At 43.8% G+C, this 25,751-nt stretch overlaps 2 protein-coding genes across 4 annotated transcripts in view; both read right to left on the minus strand.

Annotated features, from left to right (window-relative positions):
* Positions 1–14,527: 14,527 nt before the first annotated feature.
* Positions 14,528–18,394, minus strand: LOC311504861 (uncharacterized protein). Of its 2 annotated transcripts, XM_084568194.1 has the most exons (5): positions 18,279–18,370; positions 16,525–17,181; positions 16,213–16,413; positions 16,004–16,133; positions 14,528–15,926 (listed from the first exon to the last, which is right to left on the minus strand). In XM_084568194.1, exons 2-5 carry the CDS (start codon positions 16,928–16,930, stop codon positions 15,434–15,436), a joined length of 1,230 nt encoding a protein of 409 aa, XP_084424320.1. In that variant the 5' UTR covers positions 16,931–17,181; positions 18,279–18,370; the 3' UTR covers positions 14,528–15,433. The 2 variants fall into 2 exon arrangements, with proteins under 2 accessions (XP_084424320.1, XP_084424321.1); XM_084568195.1 differs by having other exon boundaries at positions 16,525–18,394.
* A 2,029-nt stretch (positions 18,395–20,423) lies between these two features.
* The window catches only part of kif19 (kinesin family member 19), a 34,588-nt gene continuing 29,260 nt past the window's right edge, over positions 20,424–25,751 (minus strand). The window contains exons 9-20 of one of the 2 annotated variants that reach the window (XM_084567406.1): positions 25,569–25,691; positions 25,239–25,395; positions 24,972–25,146; positions 24,589–24,787; positions 24,240–24,510; positions 23,905–24,029; positions 23,646–23,809; positions 23,419–23,524; positions 22,770–22,893; positions 21,735–22,123; positions 21,397–21,565; positions 20,424–21,311 (exon numbers count right to left, since the gene is read on the minus strand). In XM_084567406.1, coding sequence (XP_084423532.1) covers positions 21,193–21,311; positions 21,397–21,565; positions 21,735–22,123; positions 22,770–22,893; positions 23,419–23,524; positions 23,646–23,809; positions 23,905–24,029; positions 24,240–24,510; positions 24,589–24,787; positions 24,972–25,146; positions 25,239–25,395; positions 25,569–25,691 — 2,121 coding nt within the window. In that variant the 3' untranslated portion in view covers positions 20,424–21,192. Of the gene's footprint in view, positions 21,312–21,396; positions 21,566–21,734; positions 22,124–22,769; positions 22,897–23,418; positions 23,525–23,645; positions 23,810–23,904; positions 24,030–24,239; positions 24,511–24,588; positions 24,788–24,971; positions 25,147–25,238; positions 25,396–25,568; positions 25,692–25,751 lie in introns of both variants that reach the window. The other variant, XM_084567405.1, reaches the window with a different exon arrangement.

The following is a 25,751-nucleotide window of genomic DNA, read 5'->3' on the forward strand; positions in this document are numbered from 1 at the left end:
GTTGGCGACATGAATGCCGGCTATATGAAGCTACAAACTGCTCCTTTTTTTGTCGCTTTATGGTGCAGCTTTTTTCAGTTCTCCAATGACACAGTGAAGCATCAAAACAACTGCACTGTACGTGAGTGTTTCATGGGTTCATCTTCATGGAGAAGATGGCAACGAGTGCTTGAGCAACACCTCGAAAGCAACTTGTACCCGACAATGTACCTGGCCCAGCTTGGTCACTTCATAACGCTGTTGTGAAATCCAAGGATTCCCTGGGAGTACACCGAGTTCTCTGGTGCCACTGCGGTTGTCCCATATATATATGGACTGCCTTGAAATTTGAAAGCATTTACAGTACGTCTCCTCTATTGAAAAGTTCTAATAATTTTGGTAGTCCATTTATATTAAATGTTGCACCATTAGATCAAATTCATGGAAAAATACTTGTATTCTAATGACGTTTCCGTCAGACACAGCTGTATTTTGGTCCTATTTAGCAAACAGTCTGAGGCTAAGAAAGATTGTGGTAAAAACTAGGTCTGGTGTCCTACATATCCAAATCTCAGACAGTTACAGCAATGACAAAAAAAACCCGTTGGCGACACAAAGTGGACAGGTTCCTAATGGAACTAATCTAATTTTTGACGCAATTGACAACCAATGGGAACACCAGATGAAGCAGCAGCGGTGTTGGTGGTATTTTCTTTTCCAATAGAGAGCAATGACAACAAGAAGAGCTGTTTTTGATAATCCATAATGACGGTTTATGTTCTGCTTGATTGTGTGGTTGGGAAAGAGGTTTACCGAGACAACCAGAAGTGACTAATAGTTGGCTCCAGAGTGATAGCCAAAGAGTTTTACATGTGGACAGGGCTGTCCTCTTCAAAGTCGTGTAATTATCTTGACTGAACAATGGTATTTATAAGCAGATCAATAGTTGGTGACGCGGCCCCGTAGGTGAGTCCTGTGTCATAATGCTTCCCGCCGCTGTATTTCATTCCTCCATCTGTGCCACTTTCCGCCAGTCTTCTAAAGCCATGTGTCCAACTCCGAGTTTCGACTTTATCCCAAGCTAAATTTGAACCCTTCACCATGAAAACGTTGAAATTGATTTGCATATCCTTAGCTGCAAGAGCAGTCAATCATCCCAGTGTCGGGCGAAGTGCTTCCCCGGGGGTCACATGTGGTTTCCACTCTCAGGTTTGCCTCCTTCAGGCCCAACATATCCAGCACGAGCAGCGGCACCGAGACTCGCATTAGCATAAACCTTTCCCTTCTCTCTGCCTCTTTTCCTCTCTCCGCCTGCCCTTCACACACTCACTGACAAGTCCTATTTCCACCATGTTGAAACTAATTGGCCCACCACAGAACTAAGCTTTTACAACTCGATTGCTTTTCTCTTTCCTACCTGGGCTCAAGGCAGTTCAATCATGAGACTGAGTGGCATTTGTATTCAGCGCCAGTGTACGTGAAAGATCCTCCAGTTTTATTAAAACACAGAGTTTGTTATGTGTGGTTAAGAGTCTTTGTCTTAAGCTCTACACTCTTGATGTGTCAGGTACTTGAGGAGCCACGATGCTGCACGTCTTCCCATCAGCTATTTCTAACACTACATGTGCATGTGTTTCCTGTGCACGGATGTGAAGTATATTTTACATTCCTCAGGAAGAAAGAATCATCCAAGGTACAGCGTGTCAGGGGAGCTGAAGCCATTTTGAAAGGAAGTGATGGCTGTGCCTACCAACACCGTCATCATTATTCAGCAGAATGACAGCAACACATACTGTACTGTTTACTTGCAGGCTGCAGAAAGGAGAAAAATAATGAAACACAAAACAGTAAATGGAGAGGAGACAATAAGGCTGACAAGAAAGTTTCGAGGACCGCTGTGATGTTTTTGTCAACGTCAGCTTTTTATTTTCATTTCTTCTCTCTGTCTGGCTGCTATATTTTCCTCTTTTCCGTTTGCTCTGACTCATTGTACATTCTGCCTCCATCTTCGTCTTGTCTCTTGTCTTGTTTTTCCCTTTCCGTCTGCCTCCTCCACGCGCTCCATACCGCTCTTTCCTGTCATGTTATCATTGATTAAAAAGAACTTCCCAGAGGTCGCAGACATAATAAGCTCTTAAAAACGTTCATTAAGCCTGCAGCTCGGAGCACGGAGGGCTCGCCGCGCAGGTTTGGAGTAACGGGCACAAACATCTTTATGCGCGGAAACGCACTCAGAGGAACAGTGTTACTCAGATCTTGCGTGTGAACTTGTTTATATGTTAATCCTGGGTAATGAAGAAACAACGCGATGCAAGGGAGTTTATTGGTTGTCAGGTTCTGGAGTAAATGGAGGTGGAGTGATGAGAAGGGGTCAAGGGGATAGTGTGACGAGTGGGGTCGAACATGGAGATGGAAAATGGTTGTCAGACGTGGAGAAACCTAGAGAGCGAGACTCAGGATGAGGTGTCTAGAAAACGTTTCTCCTTGTCCACCAGGTTCCTGTGATGAAAAATGGAAAAGGACGTGGAGAACAGAGAGGGATGGGGGAGAGGTTCTGCTGGGAAACGTCTGGACCTGGTATACGTGTGGATGTTACTTAGACATGTACCACCCACCTAGACCAGACCAGGCACCCCCACCCCATAGCAATGACACTCCTTGATGGCAGCAACCAGGAGGATGCAACTCAAAAAACATGAAGAACGTCACAAGGTGTTGACCTGGCCTCCAAATTCACTAGATCCCAAACTGATCAAGTATCTGTGGGATGATCCACAGAGGCCCCTCCCCTCAACCCATAGGACCCAAAAGCCCCCCACTAACAACATTCTGTTACCAGACACCACAGGACACCCTCAATAGACCCATGTCCATTCTCTGATGAGTCACAACTGTTTTGGAGGCACAAGGGAGACGTACACAATATTAGGCAGGTGGTCATAATGTTATGTCAGATGAGTGAAGGTAAGAGTGGGAAATCTAAGGACATGTTCCTGAATTTAAGTCTTCATAACTTCATTATGAATAATTTTGATTGGTCTTCTGACCCTCATCACGTCACTGTCCCCTCCCCTAATTGACTTCCTGGTGTTTCTTCCCACGGTGATAATCTCCAATCAGCCATCTGCCGTGCCATCTCTGTGCGCCACCGCTCTGCCCTTCCCTCCGTCCCTCCGTCCCGCCACCACGTTACCACTTTCCCCTGCTGGCAATGCCAAAATGCAATATACTCTCAAAGCAGCCATCAACCAAAACACTGTATGAAATCATGCACTTGCCCTTTCTTGTGCAATTTATGTGTCACAACATCTAAGACGCTGTGTGTGTGTGAGAGTCTGTGTGAAAAAAGGCCCTCCTGTGATGGACGTAATAGGCCAGGACAGATGGCCTCCCATCCCACCAAAGCACCACCAGCACACACACACACACACACACATTTACATGCACAGACACACGCGCCCGGAGCACAGCCCCTGTGTCTGGTCGTGGTTGTTGTTGCCTGTTCCAGCGCTAGCCTTATTCTGTCGCTCAGAGCAGCAGGAGAGAGCTACATCTGTGCCGCGTTCGCTTGTGATGTCGGGACAGAAATAGAAGAGAAGGAGCCGCCGTTTGAACCGACCATTCAGCTCTCTGACATCTCTGGGTAAAAATAAGCTGTTCGGGACGCGGCAGGCTCTTTGGTGTTGTGCGTTGAGTTTAACATCTGTTCGTCATAACCTGGGAAAGCTTCACAGCGTGACGGGGCGTCTACAGGTGTGTGACCGGTCGCCTGATACTGGGTGAAATTTCAATTTGCTGTTGTTGCTAGAAATTCAGTTCAACTTCCCTGTTCATGATCAAGTTTGTCATCTGAGTGACTCCATGGGATGAAATAAAAGAAAGGAAGTCACTGTAACTGTGTTGTATTAACAAAGATGGAACAGGTCGAGGAAAGGTTAACTGAGGAGGTTCAGAGATACAAACATTCGCATGACTCTTCTTCGGCGAAATTTCAGCGAACGTTGCCATTGTTGAAAGTGAAGCAGGAACGTACAAGTATAAATGACTCACACCGATGCAGGCTACGTACGTAAGTTACGCCGTCTAATGTCCCGCAATGTCCCACAGCTTCTTTTCCAAAAGTCCATGGATAACGCATGTCCACACCAGAGCACCGTCAGGATGGGCGAACCCATCAAGGAAAACTTAAAAATGACAAAGAGTGCCCTTAGATGGCTGCTTTTTTAACATATGTTGCAAAGCCATTGTTGAAAGTGAAGCAGGAAGTGGAAACAAAAATTAACCTGACTGGCAAAAAAGACACAGCGTCATTGTCTAGCGTTTGGGTGGTGTTTTTACAGAGCAAGCTCGACTGACGAGCGTACAAGTATAAATGACTAACACCAACGTAGGCTACATACGTAAGTTACGCCGTCCAATGTCCCACAAAGGCACAAACCTTGTTTAAGAAGGAGAAGACATGCTCTGGAGGCAACAGTTTCTTTTCCGAAGACCATGGTCCATGGATGTCCACACCAGAGCATCGTCAGGATGGGCGAACCCATCAAGAAAAACTTAAAAATGACAAAGAGTGCGCTTAGATGGCTGCTTTTTTTAACATATGTTGCAAAGACAACCCTCTCAAATCGAGGAAGGCCCCATACAGTGCATCCAAAGTACTCCACATCCCCCAAAGGCGCCCCCTTTCATCTATCCTATGACAGATTAGTAGCACACATACATCTTCGCCCGGGGCTAACCAGAAGCTAAGATCAGAACTGGTTCTCGCTGCAAACAAATCAAACGAATCAGCCTGGGGGGAGCTATTTTCTAGGAGGTTAGAGACCACCCCTCTCCAACCTGTCTCAGCCCGGTTGATTTGTTCCAGAAGAAGAGGCGCGACTAGGTGCGAAATCTTGCATCGAAAAGTGGACCGGTTCTTGATTAATTTGAAAAGTAAAGAGGTTATTTCAATAAGTTACACAAAAACACAAAATGCCAGCTTCTGCACCAAGAGAGTGGTGACTCCTCCACGCCTCTCCAGCCGTGCCTTTTGTCCACACCGTCACAGGTGAAGCTGAGTGGAGTAATCAAGCCCATGCACCAGCCAAAGACACTTGCGCTGCACAGCTAATCGACCGTCTGGTTAAGATTTATTTATTCATAGTATTCACTGTGATCACTTTTGCCGAGAACAAATTACATCTGAAATCACACCGATGATGATCACCCACTCCAAACAACCCACTTACACACACACACACAAATATTCAAATGGCGAAGGCTTTTAAGTGTCCCAGGGTAGCCTTAAGCTTTGCTGAAACCCATTCCAGTAGTAAGGTGCATAAAACCAAACTTTGATGTGAAGACAATGATCTTTAATTAATTTATTTTTTGGGTTTTTTTTTGTTGGTTAATTTAAATATCATCTCTTTTATCTCTGCGTTTTGTTTACGATATAAAATCCCAAGGGTGTCAAATGTAACATCAGTTCTTCATGCAATAATACTGGATTTCATTCATTTGCCAGCATTACACAAACATAAGGTCCTTGAAATTAATTAAATTAGCAGAATTTATTATTAGCACGTCCACCTTGTACCCTGCATCAATTCTACAACAATGGTACGTACGTAGATAACATTTCTTGAACCTCCTTGCTTGACGGACCTATGCAATCATTCGTCGAGCTTTAGGTTTGAACTCCACGACGCCACTGCCCCTCAGTACAACAGGGCCAGACGTGAATCTGTCCAGAAACTCCCTTGCGCTTGACAGAAGAGTCAATCGGCAGATGCTAATCCTGAATCTCTGCTGATGAGAGATGTCGTCGGCGTGTCACAGAGGTCCACAAGTGAGAATTTTGTTGGCTGGGTGTCAGCGAGGGAACAGAATTAGAGGTTTGTTATAGTATCTGCTCGACAATCAAACCTGTTATATTTAAAGACAAGACGAAAACCCCAGAGGGTGGAGAAATGAAACCCCTACTGCATGTTCTGTTTGTGTGTCTGCTGATGTTGTGTTCATTTGTGTGAAATTACAGCACCGGAGCATTATCTGCATTTCCGTATCCATCATTACAGTTTTTGTTTGTCAATATCGAATGAGAGCGAGAGTGCCGTGAGTCATCAAGGTTGGTGACTGTTGTCTGCCGCTGAAGGATACTACAGGCTAAGAATAACTGAGGCCACAATGGAGAAATGACAAAAGCAGTAATTAGAAGCAGGATGAAACCCTAATGCAATTACACGGACTTGTTTCTGCGGAAAACAAGAGGATTAAAGTTTAAATGACTCATTTGCAAAGACAAGCAATAAAACAGTCATGTAATCTGGGTTTGAGGGCATAGAATGCACAACTCGTCATGCATTATTAATAGGTTTTATATTAAAAGTAATATATGCACGCTTCCTGCATATCCCATTACAGAGTGGAAGCGGGGCTATTGATTAAACACTTTATGTGTCTGACGCTTCATGTGCAAAGAGTAAGGCAACAGCTAGGAAAATAAAAGTGTATCGCTAACTTTTACTGTGTTGAATCCTGAAATCTGTGGATGCCCAACGTGGACAGTATTAAAGTGGCAAAGATTTTCGTGTAAATAAATGTCTGTTTAGTCACTTTCTTTTTTTAAGATAACACTATGAGGCCTGAGTCTATGACCTACTGTTGAAAGTGGTGTAACATTTGCATTTTTGCGGATTGGTTCTCATTCACGGCAAAAAAAAAAATGTTAAGATCCTGCTAATGTAATCTCGATGAACAGATACCTGGAACAGTGGATTCAAAGACTGCTGATAATTCAAGTTGGACATTTTTTACTGTTGCGCCGTCACATTTAAAGCATTTTTATTCCTTTAAAACTCGCAAAACCCCAGTTGACTTTTATCAAGAAGTAGCGGCAGGATATTTTGTCCGTGAGTTTTGCCCAAAAATGAGCCTCTAAAGGAAGAAATGGAACCTGAAGGAGCAGCCATAGTGAGCTGTTAGATGAAGAGCTGCAGATGCCATGTCACCAGGTAATGGTTGCTCACGTGATGATAGAAATAAGTCAGTTATTGCCTGTTGTGTGCGTGGTGCTAGCTTTAACCATTACCACCAAAGTAATGATGTAAACTTTAAACAGCTAGCTTGATTTTTAAAATTTTTTTAGCTAGTTAACTCCTGTAACCTCTTACATCAAAGAAAATTATAGGCCAATGGTGCTAACATAACACAGAAAAAAACATGTGAAGTTTCCTCGTATTTAGCTTAACAAGGCTATATATGCTACATCCTGTGCTGGCTAGCTAACCAGGCTGGCCTTTAGCATATTAGCATGCTACTAAGTGATAACCTCGCCAGTGATAGTGTTGGTCCAGTCAGCTAAACCATCCACGTACAAACCAACTTTGCAGAGTTTAGACTTTATCTTTGAAGACATGTTTTTGATGAAGTTAGTCTCAGTTTAGTTAGCTTCACTTCATTTCAGTTTGTGTCTCGTTGCTACATTGCTACATGGCAGAAGAAAAACAACATTTAATAAACCTTTCAGCACCAACTCAAAATAATTCATAGCAAAAAAAACATCTTTGGTCAGATTTTAGATTTCATTAAGGAGCTAATCATGCCATACAACATGCATACCAATGGCTGTTTGTTTGTCTGCAATGCAAAATGGAACTTGCAACAATCAAGTTAGTCGAGATTAGGCCAGTGCGCCTCTTGTCTACCTGTAAATAATTCCAAAGCCTCATCTCGTCTCACATCAAATATTTAAGTGGTTCCCAGAGTAATAAAGTTAGGATTGATTAGAGGACGTGCCCCTTCGTTTGGATGCCCGGGGCGGGACGGAACCAATAAGGGAGGTAATTAGACGAAGAGGAAGATCGTGAGGGGAGGGGTACACTTGAGTCTATCTCTGCGTTTGCATTTGTATGTAAGGGCAATTTAACTTACTTACCATTATCGTAATAGCAAGGGAAAGTAGGCCAATTAAATCTATTTAAATAGGCACTGAGATAGTGTCATTATTAGATTCCTTGTGTGTAGGCACGTGTAAAAAGTCACACGCTGGCCTGCCATTTATTTAATATTTAAGCCGCAGAAAGACTTGGTTTGGTTCTCTGAAGCACATGTATGCCATCTAGTGTTAGAATCAGGACTTGTGCAACAGTGTGTGAAAGAGAGAAGGAGATTTTACTCACCTTCACCTTAGTTTTTTTGGTAAGATATGGCAAAAGTGTTGCTGTTTTGCACATTGTACATACTGTGCCCTTGCCGGTTTCTCATTTTTTTCTGGTTATCATTTCCCCTGGAGCCTCAAATCCATTATATATTATTATTATATAACTAATCGCTGTGCAGCAGCCAAGCAGCCAAGCTCTCCGCTGATCAGAAACCTCCAGCAGGTGTCATTTCTGGCCTCTCAGCTTGCCGTCTCCTGGGACTCGTGTCGATTCAGTGCACCTGCGGTTTCAAGGCGAGGGGCTTTGGGTTTAGGGTGTAGGTGAGTCATTACGTTGTGAATCCTGAATAAATGACATGGAAAGGTTGGCCACCCATAGAGTGCGGCTGGCAAAATAATAGAAACACCACATGCAGGTGTTCAGAATTCGTACGTGGACGAGAAATAGTCGAACGTCCTATGTTTGTATTACCTGTGCATGTTTTTTGTCATCAATTTTAAAAGAAGAAAAGATATTTGTAGCCTCAAATCAAAAGTACTCTGATATGTGTGCAAGGATTATTCAAAAAGCTTACCTCTATCAAGACACGACATGAAAAATAAAAGTATTTTATTAGAAGTGTGTGTCAAAGATATCCAAAGAAGCAAAAATATTAAGTTCAAGCACTTGAGAACAAAAAAGCGAGGGCGTCTTTATCATCATAGCATTTCTCATGTTTATACATAATTTCCTATGATTTATAACTTGAAAAAGCAACGAAAGCAAAAGTATGATAAGTCAACAGCAATAGTGAAGATATATTTAAGTGGATTTAGGTTTATGGTAGAGTTCCTTAGATGTTTCAGTGCATATGACCAGTTGGTGGTTTAGAGTTAGAGAGGTTACAGTTATCCCCTCAGGGTTTTATAGTGAGGTTAGTTTAGGCCACCATGTTTTCAGTCTTCTAGCTGTCAGAGGAAAGTGTGGAACACGCGAGACTTCAGGCTTTTTGTCCGAGAAATGTTCCTCGTCGAGAACTTCATCACCTTGTACATATTTAAATAGCTTCCCAGGCTGGAGAACGGGAACCAGCGAGCAGTCCGTTGGTTCCCGTGAAGGTTCCAGAAGGAGGAGGAGCATCGCTGGAACACCTCGATGTTGACCGCGTACTGACCCGGCCCCCACTGGGACACGCGGACCAGCGTCACGGAGGAGGCGAAACCGCAGGTTTGAGGGGAAACGCCGTGAAACACAGACTCCCCGGGCCTCACGGACACGCCCCTCTCCCAGACCATGCCGCCCTCCTCCGCCAGTCCCATGCCGCTGACGTTACAGAGGGCCTGAAGGCACGCCTCCTCCAGGGCCTCCTTCTCGGGATTTCGGAGCAGGATGGCGACAAGACGAGGCACGGCGCCTCGGCGTAGCAGCAGCTCCTGCTGTTTAGCTGAAGGGCACAGAGTGTATTGCGTTGGTAGAAATGTACTGGACTGATTAGCATTTATATTTAGAAGTGAACTCAAATGGGAAGTGATCAGATGACACCAAAATCTTGCCTTACAGTGCAGCTACACCAATCAGGCATAACATTACGACCACCTGCCAAATATTGTGTAGGTCTCCCTTGTGCCTCTAAAACAGTTGTGACTCATCAGAGAATGGACATGGGCCTTCAGGGTGTCCTGTTGTGTCTGGCAACAGAATGTTATTAGTGAGGGGCCTTTGGGTCCTATGGGTTGAGGGGAGGGGCCTCTGTGGATCAGGCTTGTTCCAGTGCATCCCACAGATACTTGATCAGTTTGGGATCTAGTGAATTTGGAGGCCTGTGTCAGGCTGCATCCTGCTGGGGATGGCTGCTGCTATGGGGTGGGGGTGTCTGGTCTGGTCTAGGTGGGTGCTTCATGTCTAAGTAACATCCACATGAATGCCAGGTCCAAAGATTTCCCAGCAGAACATTGAATTGTCACAAGATGGTCAATGTTATTCACTTCTCCTGTCAGTGGTTTTAATGTTGTGGCTGATTGGTGTATATTACAGTTAAACATCAGTCAGGTGGTATTTTTCGGTAACTTTAACTTGACTTACGGCTGTCGTAAGACATGTGTGAGATGGTCCTGGCGGTGTGAAGAAGCAGCTCTTGGTTCGTGCTGGTCAGCACCGACAGCAGAGCCGTGACCAAACCTAAGTCGCCAAAACCTTTACGGATCACAGCTGACGGGAAACAACAACAAAAAAAACCCTCAATAAATCAAGACAGAACTAGAAATGACAACAAATATACAGCACAGAATGAGGAAGCTTCATTGATAAATAATAAATGGCGTATAAATAAAGTATAGGCTTTATATCTGTATGAATAACCTACATTCCTTGGCGAGTTCAGCCAGCAGTTTGGCAGTGAGCACAGCGAGAGGCCCTCTGCTCCTCAGAGACAGGGCCAGGATTGGCAGGATCCCACTGATCACTACCTGCTCAGCAGCGCCTTTCTCTGGACACAAACAGAATTGCATATGTAAACACAACAACGGAGGCCTTCACTATTCCGCTAAAGCTAATGTGACCACCTCAGTGTAACAGGGTGTCCCAATGGGATTGACCTTCAATAATCATACCTTGTTCACTTTGTAAGGTTAAACTAAATTTTGTCTTGAACAAAGAGGAGGCCTGAACTATATTAAGCTCTAGTAATCTTTAATCAGTGATCAGAAGTGACCTAAACAGAATCTTCCACTCAGTTTCAGCTTTACCCTCTACGTGATCCCTAAGACCCTTCATACCTCTACTACCTCTTTATCCCCCTGTTTCTCTCTCGCTGGGAGAAACAAATACAGCTTAACGTCCGCTAAGGACTTACAACTGTCGTGCACCTGATCCCTTAGTAGCCTCTCAGCCCCCCATCCCTCAGCTACAACAAAAAAAAGGGTTTTCTACATGTTTCATCATCTGCCACTACGGGTGGGAAGCGCGCTGTCTTAACGTGCACCAATATGGAAACACATAAATATGTAAATTACAAGCAGCAAACATAGCTGTCAGCACTTTGCAATTTAAATGCCATCAAACGAGAGGCGAGTAACCCCTCATTATGCCACCAAACTCACGACAAGCAATGACACATTTTATGCCGCTATAGCCGAAGCTTGAGCATGAACTGAAATCAACTCAGTGAAGTGAAACGGACTTACTCCTCTCCTTGATATTGGTCAGCACTGTGTTCAGATGGGGCTTAAGTTCGTCTTCAATCAGCTCCATGCCAAGGACTCTGATAGCACCTAATGCATTGTTCAAGTTGTCTGCGCCGACAGGAAATGGAAATATTGAGAGTCATGAAATGGGCGACAAATAACAGGCCAGGCATGGTATGGGTGATGTACGGGAGGTCAGGAAATATGAAAGCGATTACAGCAGAAGTGGCCGTGCTCATAAATCAACACGTGTGACATAAAAACACACTTGAGAAGGGCGTCTCCAGTGGGACTCCACTCCAGATAGTAAAGAACATGCCATTTATTTTCATTATTACACATGTCAGACTCTACTTTCCGGTTTAAAAGACCAGCACTTTTCTTGAATGCATTGTGGGTCTCTAGTGTGCTAGTGCCACACATGCATCAATTTCAAATATTGCCATTGCTATAGCCTTACAAAGAAGAATTTAGTCACAGTGGTTGTTACGTTCCTCTGAACCCCCCACTGCCCTTTTAGTGGAGGCGCAAGTGTCTTTGGATGATTCATGGGCTTAACTGCCTTAATCTGCCACACCATAGGAGGTTTGGCTAAAAGTGCACAGCTTGAAAGCCCTAAGAAGACATCTCCACTTTTGTGCTACAGAAAGTCACCCATAGACTTTGATCAAAATTAAATAAACCCTTATTTTTGTAACTTATAACACAGAAAAGTGTTGGCATGTAAATGACATTAACACAAATGGCACAATGGCAGGTTTTTGGTCATGCAGTAAGCAGAAACATTGCACAAATTAAAAAGATGTGACTTAATTAAGGATGTAGAAAGAAAAGTTAAGGGATCATCAAAGTTATTAATCCGAATGGAGGGGTAAATGTGTGTACCCAAATGTCATGGCAGTCCATTAAATTGTATTTTTAAGACATTAGTTTGAAAAAACCCTATGACCGATTAAGGAACAATTCTGAGGATTACAATAGTTAGTATTATCTAATCTCGTAGCAATTCACCCAATTTCTGATGGGAAAATGGTGGAATGGCCAAATTGTTTTACAGCAATACCAGCTGTACAAGGCTGATCTTAGTCACAGTTGAACCTGGAGCTAAACTCAAAAGTTGCATGTTAATGATTATTAGTTTTGTTGGCACGCTCATCCCATTTGGGTCTGTATGTCTGTACCGTGGCGGTCCATTGAGTTGTTGTTGAAACATCGCTCTGAAAACCACAAATGGGATCCTCATGGTCAGTATTCTCTTGGAGTCACGAATGTATTAAATCTAATATGGATTCATCCAAGAGTTCATGGCACAATGGTGGGCAGGCCAAACAATCTTATAGTGGCTCTGTGAAGGAGACCTAGCTAGGGTTACATGTTAATAACTAGCACCATACAGAATGTACAGTTGAGGTACAATTTAGTTTTTTGGTTTTTTGGTCGTACAGTTTACCAAATCTAAATTCTGACTTGATCCTAGCTCTTAAGGGATCAACAAAGTTAGCACATCAGGCTGAGGTACAAATACACGTACCTAATTTCGTGGTAGTCCATTCATAGTCCCTGAGACTACTTCCTGTTACTTGTGTCGACCTTAATGGTAACTGACAAGCAAAAAGTCAGAGGAGCACCAGTGTGTCCTCTTGGATCCAGTTGGACATTTTTAACCTGTATTTAGACTCAGCTATTTGCTAACTGCAACGTCAGAGCTGAGTTAGAGCACCAGACGAGACGAAAGAGAGAGAGCTTTATGAGCAGATGTCTGCAAGCTGCTGCCCACAACTGTTTGATACTGCTAGTTAGCAGCTTCATGGTGACTGCTTCAGTCAAGGAAACTTCAACAGTAAATAGGGGTTTCCAACTGGTCTGTACAATATAAAATGAGCCAGCTGAATAGTCCTTTGGTTAACTTATACAGTGGACAGTGACATATAATAACTAGTAGTCTAGTCACTATTTCACAACTTGCACCAGATCTATTTTGTAAACTGCTGCTGTTTTTAAAAAAAATCATATTTTAATTATTTTTAGCGTTTTATAGACTTATTACACTTGTCTTGCAGTCCGAGGCAGCCATTGACTTCTACTCTTTTCTGTCAGATTTAAAAATCAATTATCAGACTGTGGAAACTGAATTGTGAGATCGATTAAAAGTGAAAAGGCGATGCAGCGGTTGGCGTGGACATGGACTACATTACTGCACAAAGATAATATAATCGCCTCGATGCCATTGATGTTCACTGTTGTGTATTACACAACTCAAGTTTGCAGACTGTGCCGTTAAGTTTTAGGATAGGAAAATATATTAAAGAGCTTTACTATAGCACTCTTAGGAGCGTTTAATATCAACATTGGCCTTTAATAGATGTACAGTAAAAGAAAATAGCTAACATTAAAAACTACAACTCATTCATTTTCACAAAGTTAAGTTAACCTCCAAGAGAATCTGCTCAGTGGTCACCAGTATGTAAAAGCACCAGACAGTACATACATGCTAATGGGAAGCTTAAATTTTTAGGTATTACGATAACATTAAAAGTTTCACACTAAACCCATCGGTCATAATATTGCTCCACTCACCGTTTGGTGTGTAGGGTTGCAGTCGACTGGATCTCCATCTATCCTTGTGGGACCGTGCATATTTGTATGAAAGTGGCACATTGGGGTGTCCCATTCTGTGCCGTCCCGTCGTCTCTGGACTGCTTACAGTGAAACTTTCTCAAGTTGACATCCTGCACTTAAAACTGTGCTATTCTTTGGAGTCATTAGCCGTTGCTTTTAATCCACCTACTACAATTCACACCTCGATTTAATGGCACTGCCGCACTTCATAGCTCCAAAATAACACCCTCTGTAAACGTCTGTCTTCCTAGTACTCCAGCTGGCTTCCCGTTCGCTCTCAGGGTTAATGCAGAGCAAATCCTCACTAAAGCTGTTCCCTCTTCCACACCCCGTGTGTGTATGCGTGTGCACTGTCAAGGTATTAGCACTTGGCTGACTCTGCTGAGTGTATTCCTACCACCTAAAATCTCCCATAATGCCTTTCAGCTTCTAGAAAACCTGAGCCAAAACAACAACACCACAGACAGGTGGGTATCTGGCACTAGTTTGTGTACACAAGTGTATTATTAGTTGGCATTTTTCCTAGAATGCAACATGTGCAACGTAGAATAAGATTTTTGGTCGGTCCATAGCTTAATGAATAGTTTGTGCTCTATTTCTGAAAACCCTAACAAGAAAAATAATAGAAGCAACATGATTATGAAAACTTTTTTTTATATATTTTACTCAACTGTTCCAGTGACAATTGTCATGTTGTACTACCGCTGTGTAAATCTAAGAAATAAATACAACAGATAATCAGGAGACACAGTACCACCAGCTAAAAATATAGAACCTAAATCTCTAATATTGTTTCATCTACACGGTAGGCCATACTTGTGCTCAATCAATCATCATTTATCATTTTTCCATTTGTACATACACCAGTTTGTCTCTTCATTGAATACATAACTTGAAAAAAAATAATATATGATTCAGATTCAGTCAGACAACATGTACACAAAAACATGAAATTTTTTGAAATCGATGATTCACTTGAAAGGAATAGTTTGACATTCAAATGTGCTTTGCGGCCTTCTTGCACAGACTTAGACGAGAAGACTGACACCACACTCGCATACATGGAAATAACGCAGCGTGTTAGCCGATTAGCCTAGCTTAGCATTAAGACTGGAAACTTTTCTTCTACAAAATTCAAAAACCACAACATTTTAGCTGGCTAATTAACACAATATGTTGATTGTTTAACCAGTGCAACAACTGAACGAACACATTTAAATGCCTTACACTCGAGGAACAGCTCATAATCCCCTGTAAAACCAGTGTTTATGGTTTTATTACTTGCGTAAGAATTAAACATATAAAATCAAGGGTGATAGTGTGTGAGCTTTAGCATTACTGATAGGATTTTGTTCAATTTGAGCAGAACCAAGAGTTTCTAACGTAACTGCTGGTGAGGTGTGGTTAGCTGAAGTCATCAGAGCTCTGATCTCCTTCCCTGGATCTCAACCCATATCAGCCTATGCAAAGACGGTGTCCAATCGCTGAGTATATGTCTGAAAAAGTCTGTGATTGTGTCTTTAGAGCTTAAGACGTCATGTGACTGGGATCCACGGGTCCGTCTGTATTGAGACCACTGGAAACAGTCTCATAACCCACAGACACCAGGGTGAGCACATTACTCTCCATGTCTTCAGGCTTGACTTGCTCCTCTTGGGTCTCCATATGACAGGGGGCTACAGGTTCCTGTACAATCTTCTTCCTTGGTTTGGCCCGAGCTTTGTCTTTTGAAATGACCTTCCCTTGCTCTTTCACCCCTCCAGACGCCTTGTGGGGCTTCTCGCCGTCGGCTGAGCGGGTTTTGCGGTGGCGCCTGCGGATGCGGCGCATCAGCGGACTGGAGTTGACCGGGTCTGATGCCGCCGCGCCGGACAGGATGCGAATCTGCTGATCGATTACCATGACAATCATGTCCAGAGCAATGTCTAACATCCCAAGGCCGAGGCTGTGAGTGACGCTGTCAAACGCACCACTGTTGACCGGATCCTTGAAACATTTTCTCATATCCTCAAGGTGGTTTCTAGGACAAAAAAAGGACACTGTTAATGTCAGCTCATTACATCTTATTTTATCAAAACATTTTGAGCTGATCCATACTTGGTTTCAATAATTTTGGACCAGTGTTGGACTGTATTTGTCTCTGGGATGAGCTGTTTAGCCATGTTGTTGTAGTCGATGTAGTCATGGGCAAAATCCTTCATGTCTTCACACAAAGCTTGGGTATCACCTAACGAATTAAAAGAAAATACAGTTAAAACACAGTTGATTCTCAAATTTAAACACTGCTCCACATACAACTCTGTCACCTTCAGTGAGCTTGGAGAAGGAGGAGGATACGGAGGTAGTTGTGCTTGGCGTGAGGCCGAGTACATTAAGCGACTCTAGAAGTGTTTTCTTGCTGGCGGGGCCTCTGCTAACCCGGGTGTACGCTGCCAAGGACCGCAGGGACATCTTTTCTGGGGCCTGCAGACGCCTTTTAATTTCATCATACGAGATGAGATATTTCCCTGAAATTAGAGCAGCACATTCGGGAGTGATTCAGCAGCGTTCGGTCAAATCCGAACGGATACATTTTTAAGTGACAAAAGTTGTAAAGATTCAAATAACTGTCCACTCACGAGCCTTAGATCCTTTCATGTTGGGATCCAGGAGAGACGACACCTCTGCAAATGGCATCTGGCTGGCAGACTCTGAATTTATGTTCAAGTTTGGAGGCAGCTCCTGGTTCTGGTTCTGGTTCTGGTTCACATCCTCAGTCTGGACTGCGTCATCAACCTGCACCTGAGCCTGAATACTGGGCTCTATGGTGTGCATTTCCAGCTGGTTGTGGTCTAGCGGCGCCTGATTTTGTGCCTGAGGGAGGACTAATGTGTTTTCAGATAAACCCTGAAGGCTCATGCCGCCTTGCGCGACACTGCCAGCTTGTTCCGAAGGCACCTGAAAAATGCCCATGACCGGCTTCACCACAGTGAAAACCATGTTCCCCTGGGCATCCAGACCCACCATCCTAGTAGACTGGTCCATGTCGACGACGCGCAAAAACTTTACCTTTCAACCTGCAGGGAGGAGGCTCCGGATGCTTTAATGATCAGATCAGGTTACCCTAGAGGCCCATGTAGTGTTACAGTGGACTCTTCTGTTCTGTTCTAACCGACTAAAGGAGAACGTAAGCTGACTCCCTCTACAGTTACGGTAAAAATCTACCACATTAAAACGGTTACATTTCACTTTCTTGGTCCGGTTTCATGATGCAACGCTACAGCTGAGATTTCATTCTGGAAAAAAAGAAAAGGAAAAAGAAAAATCATGATTGATTGATTTTCTCATCTTTATAACTGACCTTTTGGGATGATCTGAGTAAGTAAAGCATTGACATTATTTCTGTATTAACTGTTAATATCTGACCTCTTTCTTCAGAGGTCAGCACATAGTTTAAACGGATCAAATAGTCTTAGTCTTTCTGTTTATGAACAAAACGAGGCTCAAATTGAAAAATAAAGATGGGTTTAAATGTGCAAGAAGTAGCAACTGAAGTAAAAGCACACAGAAAACTAAATATCAGAACTGTGTCAAAACAAAACAGGGCTCAAGTGTCAGGGAGAGGTCAGACACACAACACAAAACAATTATGGTGCTCTTTTCTTTTTTTTTTTTTGTTTGTGGCAAAACACTCCTGTTCTAGGAGGTTAAAGCTCCACAGCTGGCTTGTCTGGCTTTGCATGTTGTCATGTAATGTATTTATTCACCATGGTGAAAGGGAAATGCAGCGCAGGAGCTGCTCGCTCCGTGCGTCAAAGCGCACAAAGTATCCATCCAGACGCATTACGCACAGGTTCACAAGGAGGCGAATGGAATGAAAGCGTAAAAAGTACAATTAAAAAAAACCCACAGCTCTAATATGTACAAGATGAGAGCAAGCAATGTAGAAAGTGACAGGTTTTTGTGACTTTAAGGTAAATTCCTGTGAAGTTGTGCCAACTTGTGGGATTTAAACATCATGAGGCCTGACAGAGAGCGTGTTCAGAGTTTTAAGTCTCCCGCCCTATGCAAGAGTAGGCTGTTAAAGTAATAATTTATATACATAACGTCAAGCTTTATCGTTTCTATATGTATTTTAAAACAATAAAACATTAAGTTATCATGGTGTTACACTTATACGTGAAACCTGCCAACTAGAGACGCAAATCTTATCAAAAATTTAACAAACATCCATCATGGCCGCCGGGCTAGACTGTTGCTGTTTTGTTTTCTTCTATGGCAGGCCGAAAACGAGTCACAAAACAGGTCGAAACAAAGCGGGTCCCGGACGGTACACGCTAAAACTCACGAGCCCCTGCCCGTGAACGCAACCGGTGACGGCTGTCCCACTCACCGAACTGCCGTCTGGGTTCTCCTAAAAGGCCACTGATCCTAGAACGGTCCGCGTCGACGCCAGCGACATTTTTCCTTCTTCTCTGCTCTTGCTTCGGCGGGTTGCAAATCAGCCGCATGTGCACTACCGCTCGAGAGCGCTAATCCCGGCCCTCATTGGTCAACTGGCACGTCGATCACGAGGGGACGTGCGTTTTCATTGGACAAGAATGGAGTCAGTGGAAAAGAAGGAAGTGGTATTTCCGGCTCATATTTTTTTTTTTATAAATACAAAGTCGTAAAAGCTAATATTTATTCGTTTGTTTGTCTTTTTTTAATTTAATTTCAAGAATAAGAATAATATAATATTGGTTTTATTATTATTTTTCTCTACATAAGTGCAAACACTTATCGCAGTTATCAAAGGTTTGTAGTCACAGGCTTTTTAATTTTAATTTTAATTTTAATTTTGCTAAATGAATGGCTCTGCAGCCAAATACAGAAGCAGCATTTCAGCATTTCAGCATTTCAGATTAAATATTTCATCGTGTTCATCACAAGTCGTGTGCAAATTGTGCCTGCACCGCTACAAAAAATAATAATACAAACTTCTAATAATACAACGTGTACAACTCATAAATTAAACTTTAAAAAATGTGTATAGATGATCCTTATAAAATTAGTAAAATCACAGTATTAAATCACAAATATTAAAGTTAGCTGCTTAAGTTTCTCCTGACTCTGTATTGGTACTATTAATAATGTTATGCATCCTGGACAGTTCAAGCTTGTTCTGCCTCCTTGTGGCCTTTGTGCACCATCTAGTGGACAGATTTAAGCATTACATCCATCATGATATCCTTTACTCATTCACACTAAATGATTTTACTCATGAAATTATAGATTTTGTGTGTGTGTGTGTGTTATAGACCCAAACTTGCCACTTGCCAAAACGTTACATACATTTATAAACACCATAATAATATAAATATCCTGCACTAAATCCTCTTTCGGGGTACCGTGTCGTGGTGGTTAACACTGATGCCTCACAGCAAGAAGGTTCTGGGTTCAAATCCAGGCCGACTGGGCCTTTCTGTGTGGAGTTTGAATGTTCTCCCTGTGTCTCCAGGTACTCCGGATTCCTCCCCCTGTCCAAAGACATGCTCGTTAGATTCGTTGGTGATTCTAAATTGGCCGTAGGTGTGCATGTGAATGGTTGTCTGTCTCTCTGTGTTAGCCCTGCGATAGACTGGCGACCTGTCCAGAGTGTACCCTGCCTCTTTGCCCAATGACAGCTGGGATAGGCATGATGTCTCATGCTCCCTGAACCACTCTTTCACAATTTGAGCCTGATGAATCCTGGCATTGTCATCTTGGAATATGGCCGTGCCATCAGGGAAGAAAAAAATTCATCCACCTGGTCATTCAGTATATTCAGGTAGTCAGCTGACCTCATTCTTTGGACACATAATGTTGCTGAACCTAGACCTGAGCAACTGCAGCAACCCCAGATCATAGCACTGCCCCCACAGGCTGGTGCAGTAGACACTAGGCATGATGGGTGCATCACTTCACCTTTTACCCTGATGCGCTCATCACTCTGGAACAGGGTAAATCTGGACTCATCTGATCACATGACCTTCTTCCATTGCTCCAGAGTCTAATCTTTATGCTCTCTAGCAAACTGAAGCCTTTTTTTCCAGTTAGCCTCACTGATTAATGGTTTTCTTAAGGCTACACAGCTGTTCAGTCCCAATCCCTTGAGTTTTAATAATACATTGGACAGTTCTTAACCCAATTTTAGTAGTTTCTTCAATCTCCTTAAATGTTTTATCTGCTTGATGCATGCCAATGATTTGACCCTTCTCAAACATCTTTTCAGAATGAAAAGCTACTCATTACATCAGTTGGGGTTAAATAACTTGTTGCCAGCTGAAAGATAATCACCCATGCAGTAATTATCCAATAGGAGGCTTGGACCTATTTGCTTAGTTAAATCCAGGTGGTGTGTACTACAGGCTTTTACACAAACAGACCAAGACAGCAGACTGTAAAATATGTTACATATTTTATTTAAATTTGTTTCAATACAAATTAAAAAAAAAAAAAAAAAAATGTACAAAATAAAGCATAGAAAGTAGTAATTATGAAAACAATGTCCATGACAATAACATAAAAGAAAAAGGCAACAGTTAAATAATTCATTAAAAACACAAAGTCAGCTAATCTGGAAAAAACAAAAAAAAGACCTGATGCTGTGTATCTACACAAACGTTTAACAAGGGGGTTTCGGGTTAAGGAAAGGCATAGACCCGGGCCTGTGAGAACACAACAGTGAGTTTGAATCCAGAAGTTCACGATAACAAAGATGAACAAGTATTTTAATTCCTCAGATATTGAAACAATGTCACTACAAGAAACATTGATGTTGAAACGTGTTGAGAGTAGGCTGCTTTTTCTCAGTTTTTAATTCAATTTTTATCTTTTGTAATCTTTTCCTTACACTCTTATTTACATCGTTACTGTGAGGTTGAGCCGCATAAACATCCCATATTAACTTAGCTTCATAACAAGCAACATGACTTACCAAACCATATTCACTCATGATGAACAAACTTCAGTACAGTCCTGCATTCACAGTGTGCGTGACATCACCCCGACTTGACGATAACACGAGTAACTGAGCACGACAGCGAGCTAAAGTGGAAACACTTGACAGAACAGAACACACATTGTACGTTTAGCAATCTTTGGCGTCTGTAGGTGTCAGAGCCCGTCAGCGCCATCGCTCGGTGTCCACAGCGCAAGACACTCGGAGACCCGCGCGGAGGTGTCCAGCTCCTGTCTGGTCGGTCTCTGTCTAAATCTCAGTCTTCGTCCCGGCTCGGCTGGTTTGGGTGTTAGTGCTGGTGCTGGGAGTAAATGTGGGTGTCGGCTCAGTGTCTGCGTGTGCGCTGGGCGCCGGCGGTGCCTGTGGTGGTGATGTAGAGGAGGGGCTGGGGCTGCCGTAGCTGAGGCCCTCGCCTCAGGTTATTCAAGTTGGCCACAGGGGACTCTGCATTTTAATAATTATTATTAAAAACATCTATAATATTGATAATGGAATAAAGATGATTGAAAAGGGTGGAACAGTGGGTTACCTGTTTGCTGGCTGTTGTGGGGGGGCCTGACTTTGGCGAGATGAGGGATCCCTCTGTACTGGGGACGCAGCATGGGGGCCTGGGGCTGACCGTTAATGTGGAGATGAGGGTCTGATGTGCTGTCCAGAGGCCGAAACCTCTGAGCTGTGGTTGTCTTGGTTTGAGGCAGCTGCAAGTGAGAGGACGACGAAAATTACCAACTGATTATGAAAAGACACGCTTCAGACATGGCAGACACCCAGATCTAGAGACAGTATTACGACAATATCACACCAAGGAAAAGGAAGAGAACACAAAATATTTATACTCAGGTCAAACCGCAACTGAAAGATACTCACTGCTTGACCAGTGACCTCGAAAGAGCGCGAGCGTCTCTTTTTGCGGCGAGCTTCAAAGTCCACCTCACGAGGCGTCTGGTTCTTGGCGGCGGCCTGGCGGTTGCGCGGGCGCGTCCAGGTCACGTGCAGGCCGGGTCCCTCCCCGGTGCTGCTGGACAGGTTGTCGTCGGAGGTGGCGTGCCTCAGCTCGGGGCTGGGCTGCCTGCCGCGGCGCATTGGCAGACCTCTAGGGGGCGCCTCGCTCAGAGAAAGGGTGCTTTTCTGCTTCTTGGGGTCCAGGGGGGACGGCGCGGGGGGCAACCGCAAGGCGTCCACCTCAACAGCTTTGGTGCGTCGACGGGCTGCTTTTACCACGATGTTCTGGACCCCCTTCAGGATCTGCTGACGTTCTGTGGAAACACGGGGAGAATACTGTTGACAATCTGCTTTCATACACAGGACAGGAAGTTGACAGGCCATCAGAAAGCAACTCGTAAAGAAAATGAATCCCTTTTTGTGTGCACAGTTGAAGACCATTCATTTGACAGGCAGGAAATTAGCAATTTGAAGATGGTTTAAAAAGTGCAGTGAACTGCAGTTCCTCGAGTGTCCACTTGAGGCTCTAAAAGCGAGTTCATAGACCACCATGCAGAAATAAACACGTTTAAAACCTGGTGTAAAAACTGCTTTTAATTTTCCTGTTCAGGACAACTGTACAGGGTTTTTTGTTCTATATACAACCCACCAGTTTAAATTATAGGTTTAAATCATGCATATTAATAGCGTAGCCTCTTTGAGTGACAAGTGGGAGCCCTCATAGGTTGATAGCTGTCCGTCTAGAAGTCGTCTGTCTGCCTCAGCTCTACTCACCCTCCATCTCTTTCCTCATACATAAATCAGCTGGGAGCTAGGCGTATATATATATCTATATATATATAGATATATATATATATATATGTAAATATGTACCACTCTATACTTGTACCACTCTTCAGAAAATGTTTGGGTCTTTATATACAGTCACTGAGACACACTACATGTGTTTGAACGTCTTACCATTTCGCGAAAGCGGGATGTCGGTGCCGGCCTCGCTGCTCTCAGGTGAAGAGTCCAGGTGGCTGCTGACACTGTGGCTGAGATGGCTGTAGCTCAGAGAGCTCTCAGGAGCCAGAGGCTGCAGCTGCTGACGTGAGATGCAGGGTGCCACGTTACCATCAGACATTCACAGGAGTGTTTTGCTTTTTTCTTTTCTGCTCACGCTGAGTGCCAGCTCACTCAACCCCGTGCCTCTCCAAAATGAAATTTCGAAAGTACTCCAGACTCTTCTTACATCTAGTCAATGAGTCATACCTCTGATACATTTTCACAGAGAGAAAATTAGATCGAGGTGATATTATTTCAAGTAGTCATGCTGGTTTGAAATTTTCAACATGCTAAACTGAGAAAAAAAAATAAAAACTGTAGCAGGAGTTGAGAGAGAATAGTATGGTAGAGTTTCTTTTATGAAAGTGCGTGGGTTGGAAATGAAAAATTTTCCAGCAGAGTGAGAGACCTGTGTGAGTTTAATTCAAACAGGAAGCCCTGTAGCTCGAATTGAAAAGCAGCACCTGACTAGACTGTATTCTCAACGTGAGGCACCACTCAGGGATAGCTACTGAACCAAAATGAACCCGGAGCAATTACTGCGTATTAGAAATGTGCTTACCTCTCTGTTGCCTTTCCCATTAATGTGGATGGGAGGTGGGGTCATTACAGACGAGTTTTTCATCTGCCTGGCGTGAGGGCTGCTTTTGAAAACCCTGTTATTGTCCCTGACGCAGGTAGAAAGAGAACAAAATTGTGACCCCGTGCGTGCGGCTACAGTGACATTCCGAGTTAAATACAGCTTTAGAAATTTGAAATGAAAAACATTTGAACGAGACGTCCTCTTACAGCTCAGGCTCGGGCAGAATGGGAGGCAAAGTGTGTCTGCGGATCTTGGCTTGACCTCGTCTGCTGTCGGCGCACATGTTGCGCACGCTCTCCTGGTCTGAGTCCATGTCCTGCATGTTGTCGCGACCCTGAACAGGCAGGGTGATCTTGGGTAGAGAGCCCTCCTGGAAATAAGAGCACAGGAAGGTTTTATACCAGCGCTCATCTTATTTATGTCAAATTAGTTTATTAATGAATTGATTTGTCAGGCTGTGATTACCTTGATGGTGTGTCTGGTTGTCACCTTATCCAGGGCCATCGCTCTGTCCAGCTTCCTCTCATCTTGCTCCCTCATGTACACATCATACAGCTCCTGGAGGTGGGGAGGTACGAGCAGACTGTGGTCTGCAACACACAAGACAAGTATAATTAAATGAAGCAGATTTTAACTGGACTAGGGCTCCAGCTAACGATTTCTTCATGACTGGATTAACTGTTTCCTCAGAGAAACACAGACAATTTTCACATGAGTACCCAGCACCATCAGATGTTTTGAGAAATGAATAAATGATCTGTTTCACTGAGTCTTTTTTTGCAGCTCTCCGACAGACTCACCATCAATAAACTGCCTCTGCTGCTGGATGATTTCATCACACAGGTGCCTGTGCTGCTCAAAGCGTTGCACCACGAAGTTTTTCTGCCTGATGACGTTGTCTTTGAGCAGCGCGTGGGACTGCATCTCGGCGTTTTCGATTTCCAGCTCGTGCACCTTGCAGAGGAGGCCCAGGACCTCGCGCTGCTCCTCTGAGCTCACCCGCCGAGGCAGCAGCTCCTCCAAGCGCCGCGCTCGGTCCCTCAGCTCCAGAAACCTGCGCTCCAGCAACGCCTAGGAGAGAAGCGATTAACTGATCAGATTGAAGAAGATGCTGCGGACCTGTTTTCAGTTGATTGTTAAGAATCTCACCTTCTGTTTGTGAATCTTTTTCTGCTCGGCCATGAGCGCGACCAGGTTTTCTCGAGCCATTGCCACCTCCTGGGTCTCTGCGCTGTCCGGGGGAGACTCAGGGGAATCAGAGTCCTTCTCACTTTCATCCTTATTCATACTTTCCTTCCTCCTTTCTGCACGCCACTTCCTCCTGCGTCTGCTCCGCTCCTGCTCCCAGCTACGAGAACAACACACAGACGTACATTTAAACTGCCAGCAATCATAACATGTTATCTGGTTTTTGGAGCTACAGCACATTTGGAGGCATACACTCCTAATCAGGTCACCTTCATCAGTGAGAGTTAATGAGAAAACAAAGACCGTAGAAGTACAGTTGTTATGGTTACAACTAAAACACTGACTCTGCAATGGTTAGAAGGTGTTTGGAGGTGTCAATCTGGATCTCCATGTTGCTATTTTCCAGCTCCATCAGGCTCTTCCTGATCTCCATCTGTTGGCGGAAAGCATCCAGAAGCTGCTCCCTCAGATGATCCATCTCGGCCCGGCTCTGCTGGCTGGAGTGGGCCTGGACCTCCGCTGCAGACGGCATAAAAAGAAACAGTTATCGTTGAGTGGCTTCAATTGGCAGACATTTCTTCGTGTACTGAAGCCAGCGGTGTGGTCTTCACCCTGGACGTTGCGGATGTCGGCCCGGTCTGAGTTGAGCTGGCGGCTCGCCTGATCCGCGATCTTCTTTTTGAGGCGCTGGATCTCGCAGCGCAGGTCCGAGATGATGTTGGTGTACTGAGCAATGTGGTACGACACATTTATCAGGTTCTTCTTCACCTGAAGCATGCAATGACGAGAAGGAATACTTGTCACATGGTTCATAGTTTCAACATCTGTTAAGGTTTTATATGAGATATAATGAAATATTTTATTGTTCCATTAAAGCTATCTCTATCTATTAATTAGTAAAAGCAGAAAAGCAGCTGAAACTTTAAATATGTCATGCTCACCCGTGTTCGAATGCTTTTGGCACGGTCAGCGTACGCCAGCGTGTTACGAGACTCCTCAAAAGCCACAGAGGCAGGGCTGATATGGGCTATCATGACTGTCCGGCTGTTCCCGCCTAATGAGTCCTATGGTTCAAAGATGAGAAAGAGGATGATGAATGTAACAAAAGAACATGAATCGGAATC

This window comes from Chelon labrosus (genome assembly GCF_963514085.1).
Source record: "Chelon labrosus genome assembly, chromosome: 19".
Classification (NCBI taxonomy): domain Eukaryota; kingdom Metazoa; phylum Chordata; class Actinopteri; order Mugiliformes; family Mugilidae; genus Chelon; species Chelon labrosus.

Excerpts from the sequence above, each read along its gene's own strand:
- LOC311504861 (XM_084568195.1), bottom strand. The coding sequence starts at position 16,930 with ATGGACCAGTCTACTAGGATGGTGGGTCTGGATGCCCAGGGGAACATG. Across the intron at positions 16,134-16,212 it reads CTTCTCCAAGCTCACTGAAG|GTGATACCCAAGCTTTGTGT; the intron begins GTGACAGAGTTG and ends TTAATTCGTTAG. Across the intron at positions 15,927-16,003 it reads TCCAAAATTATTGAAACCAA|AAACCACCTTGAGGATATGA; the intron begins GTATGGATCAGC and ends TTTTTGTCCTAG.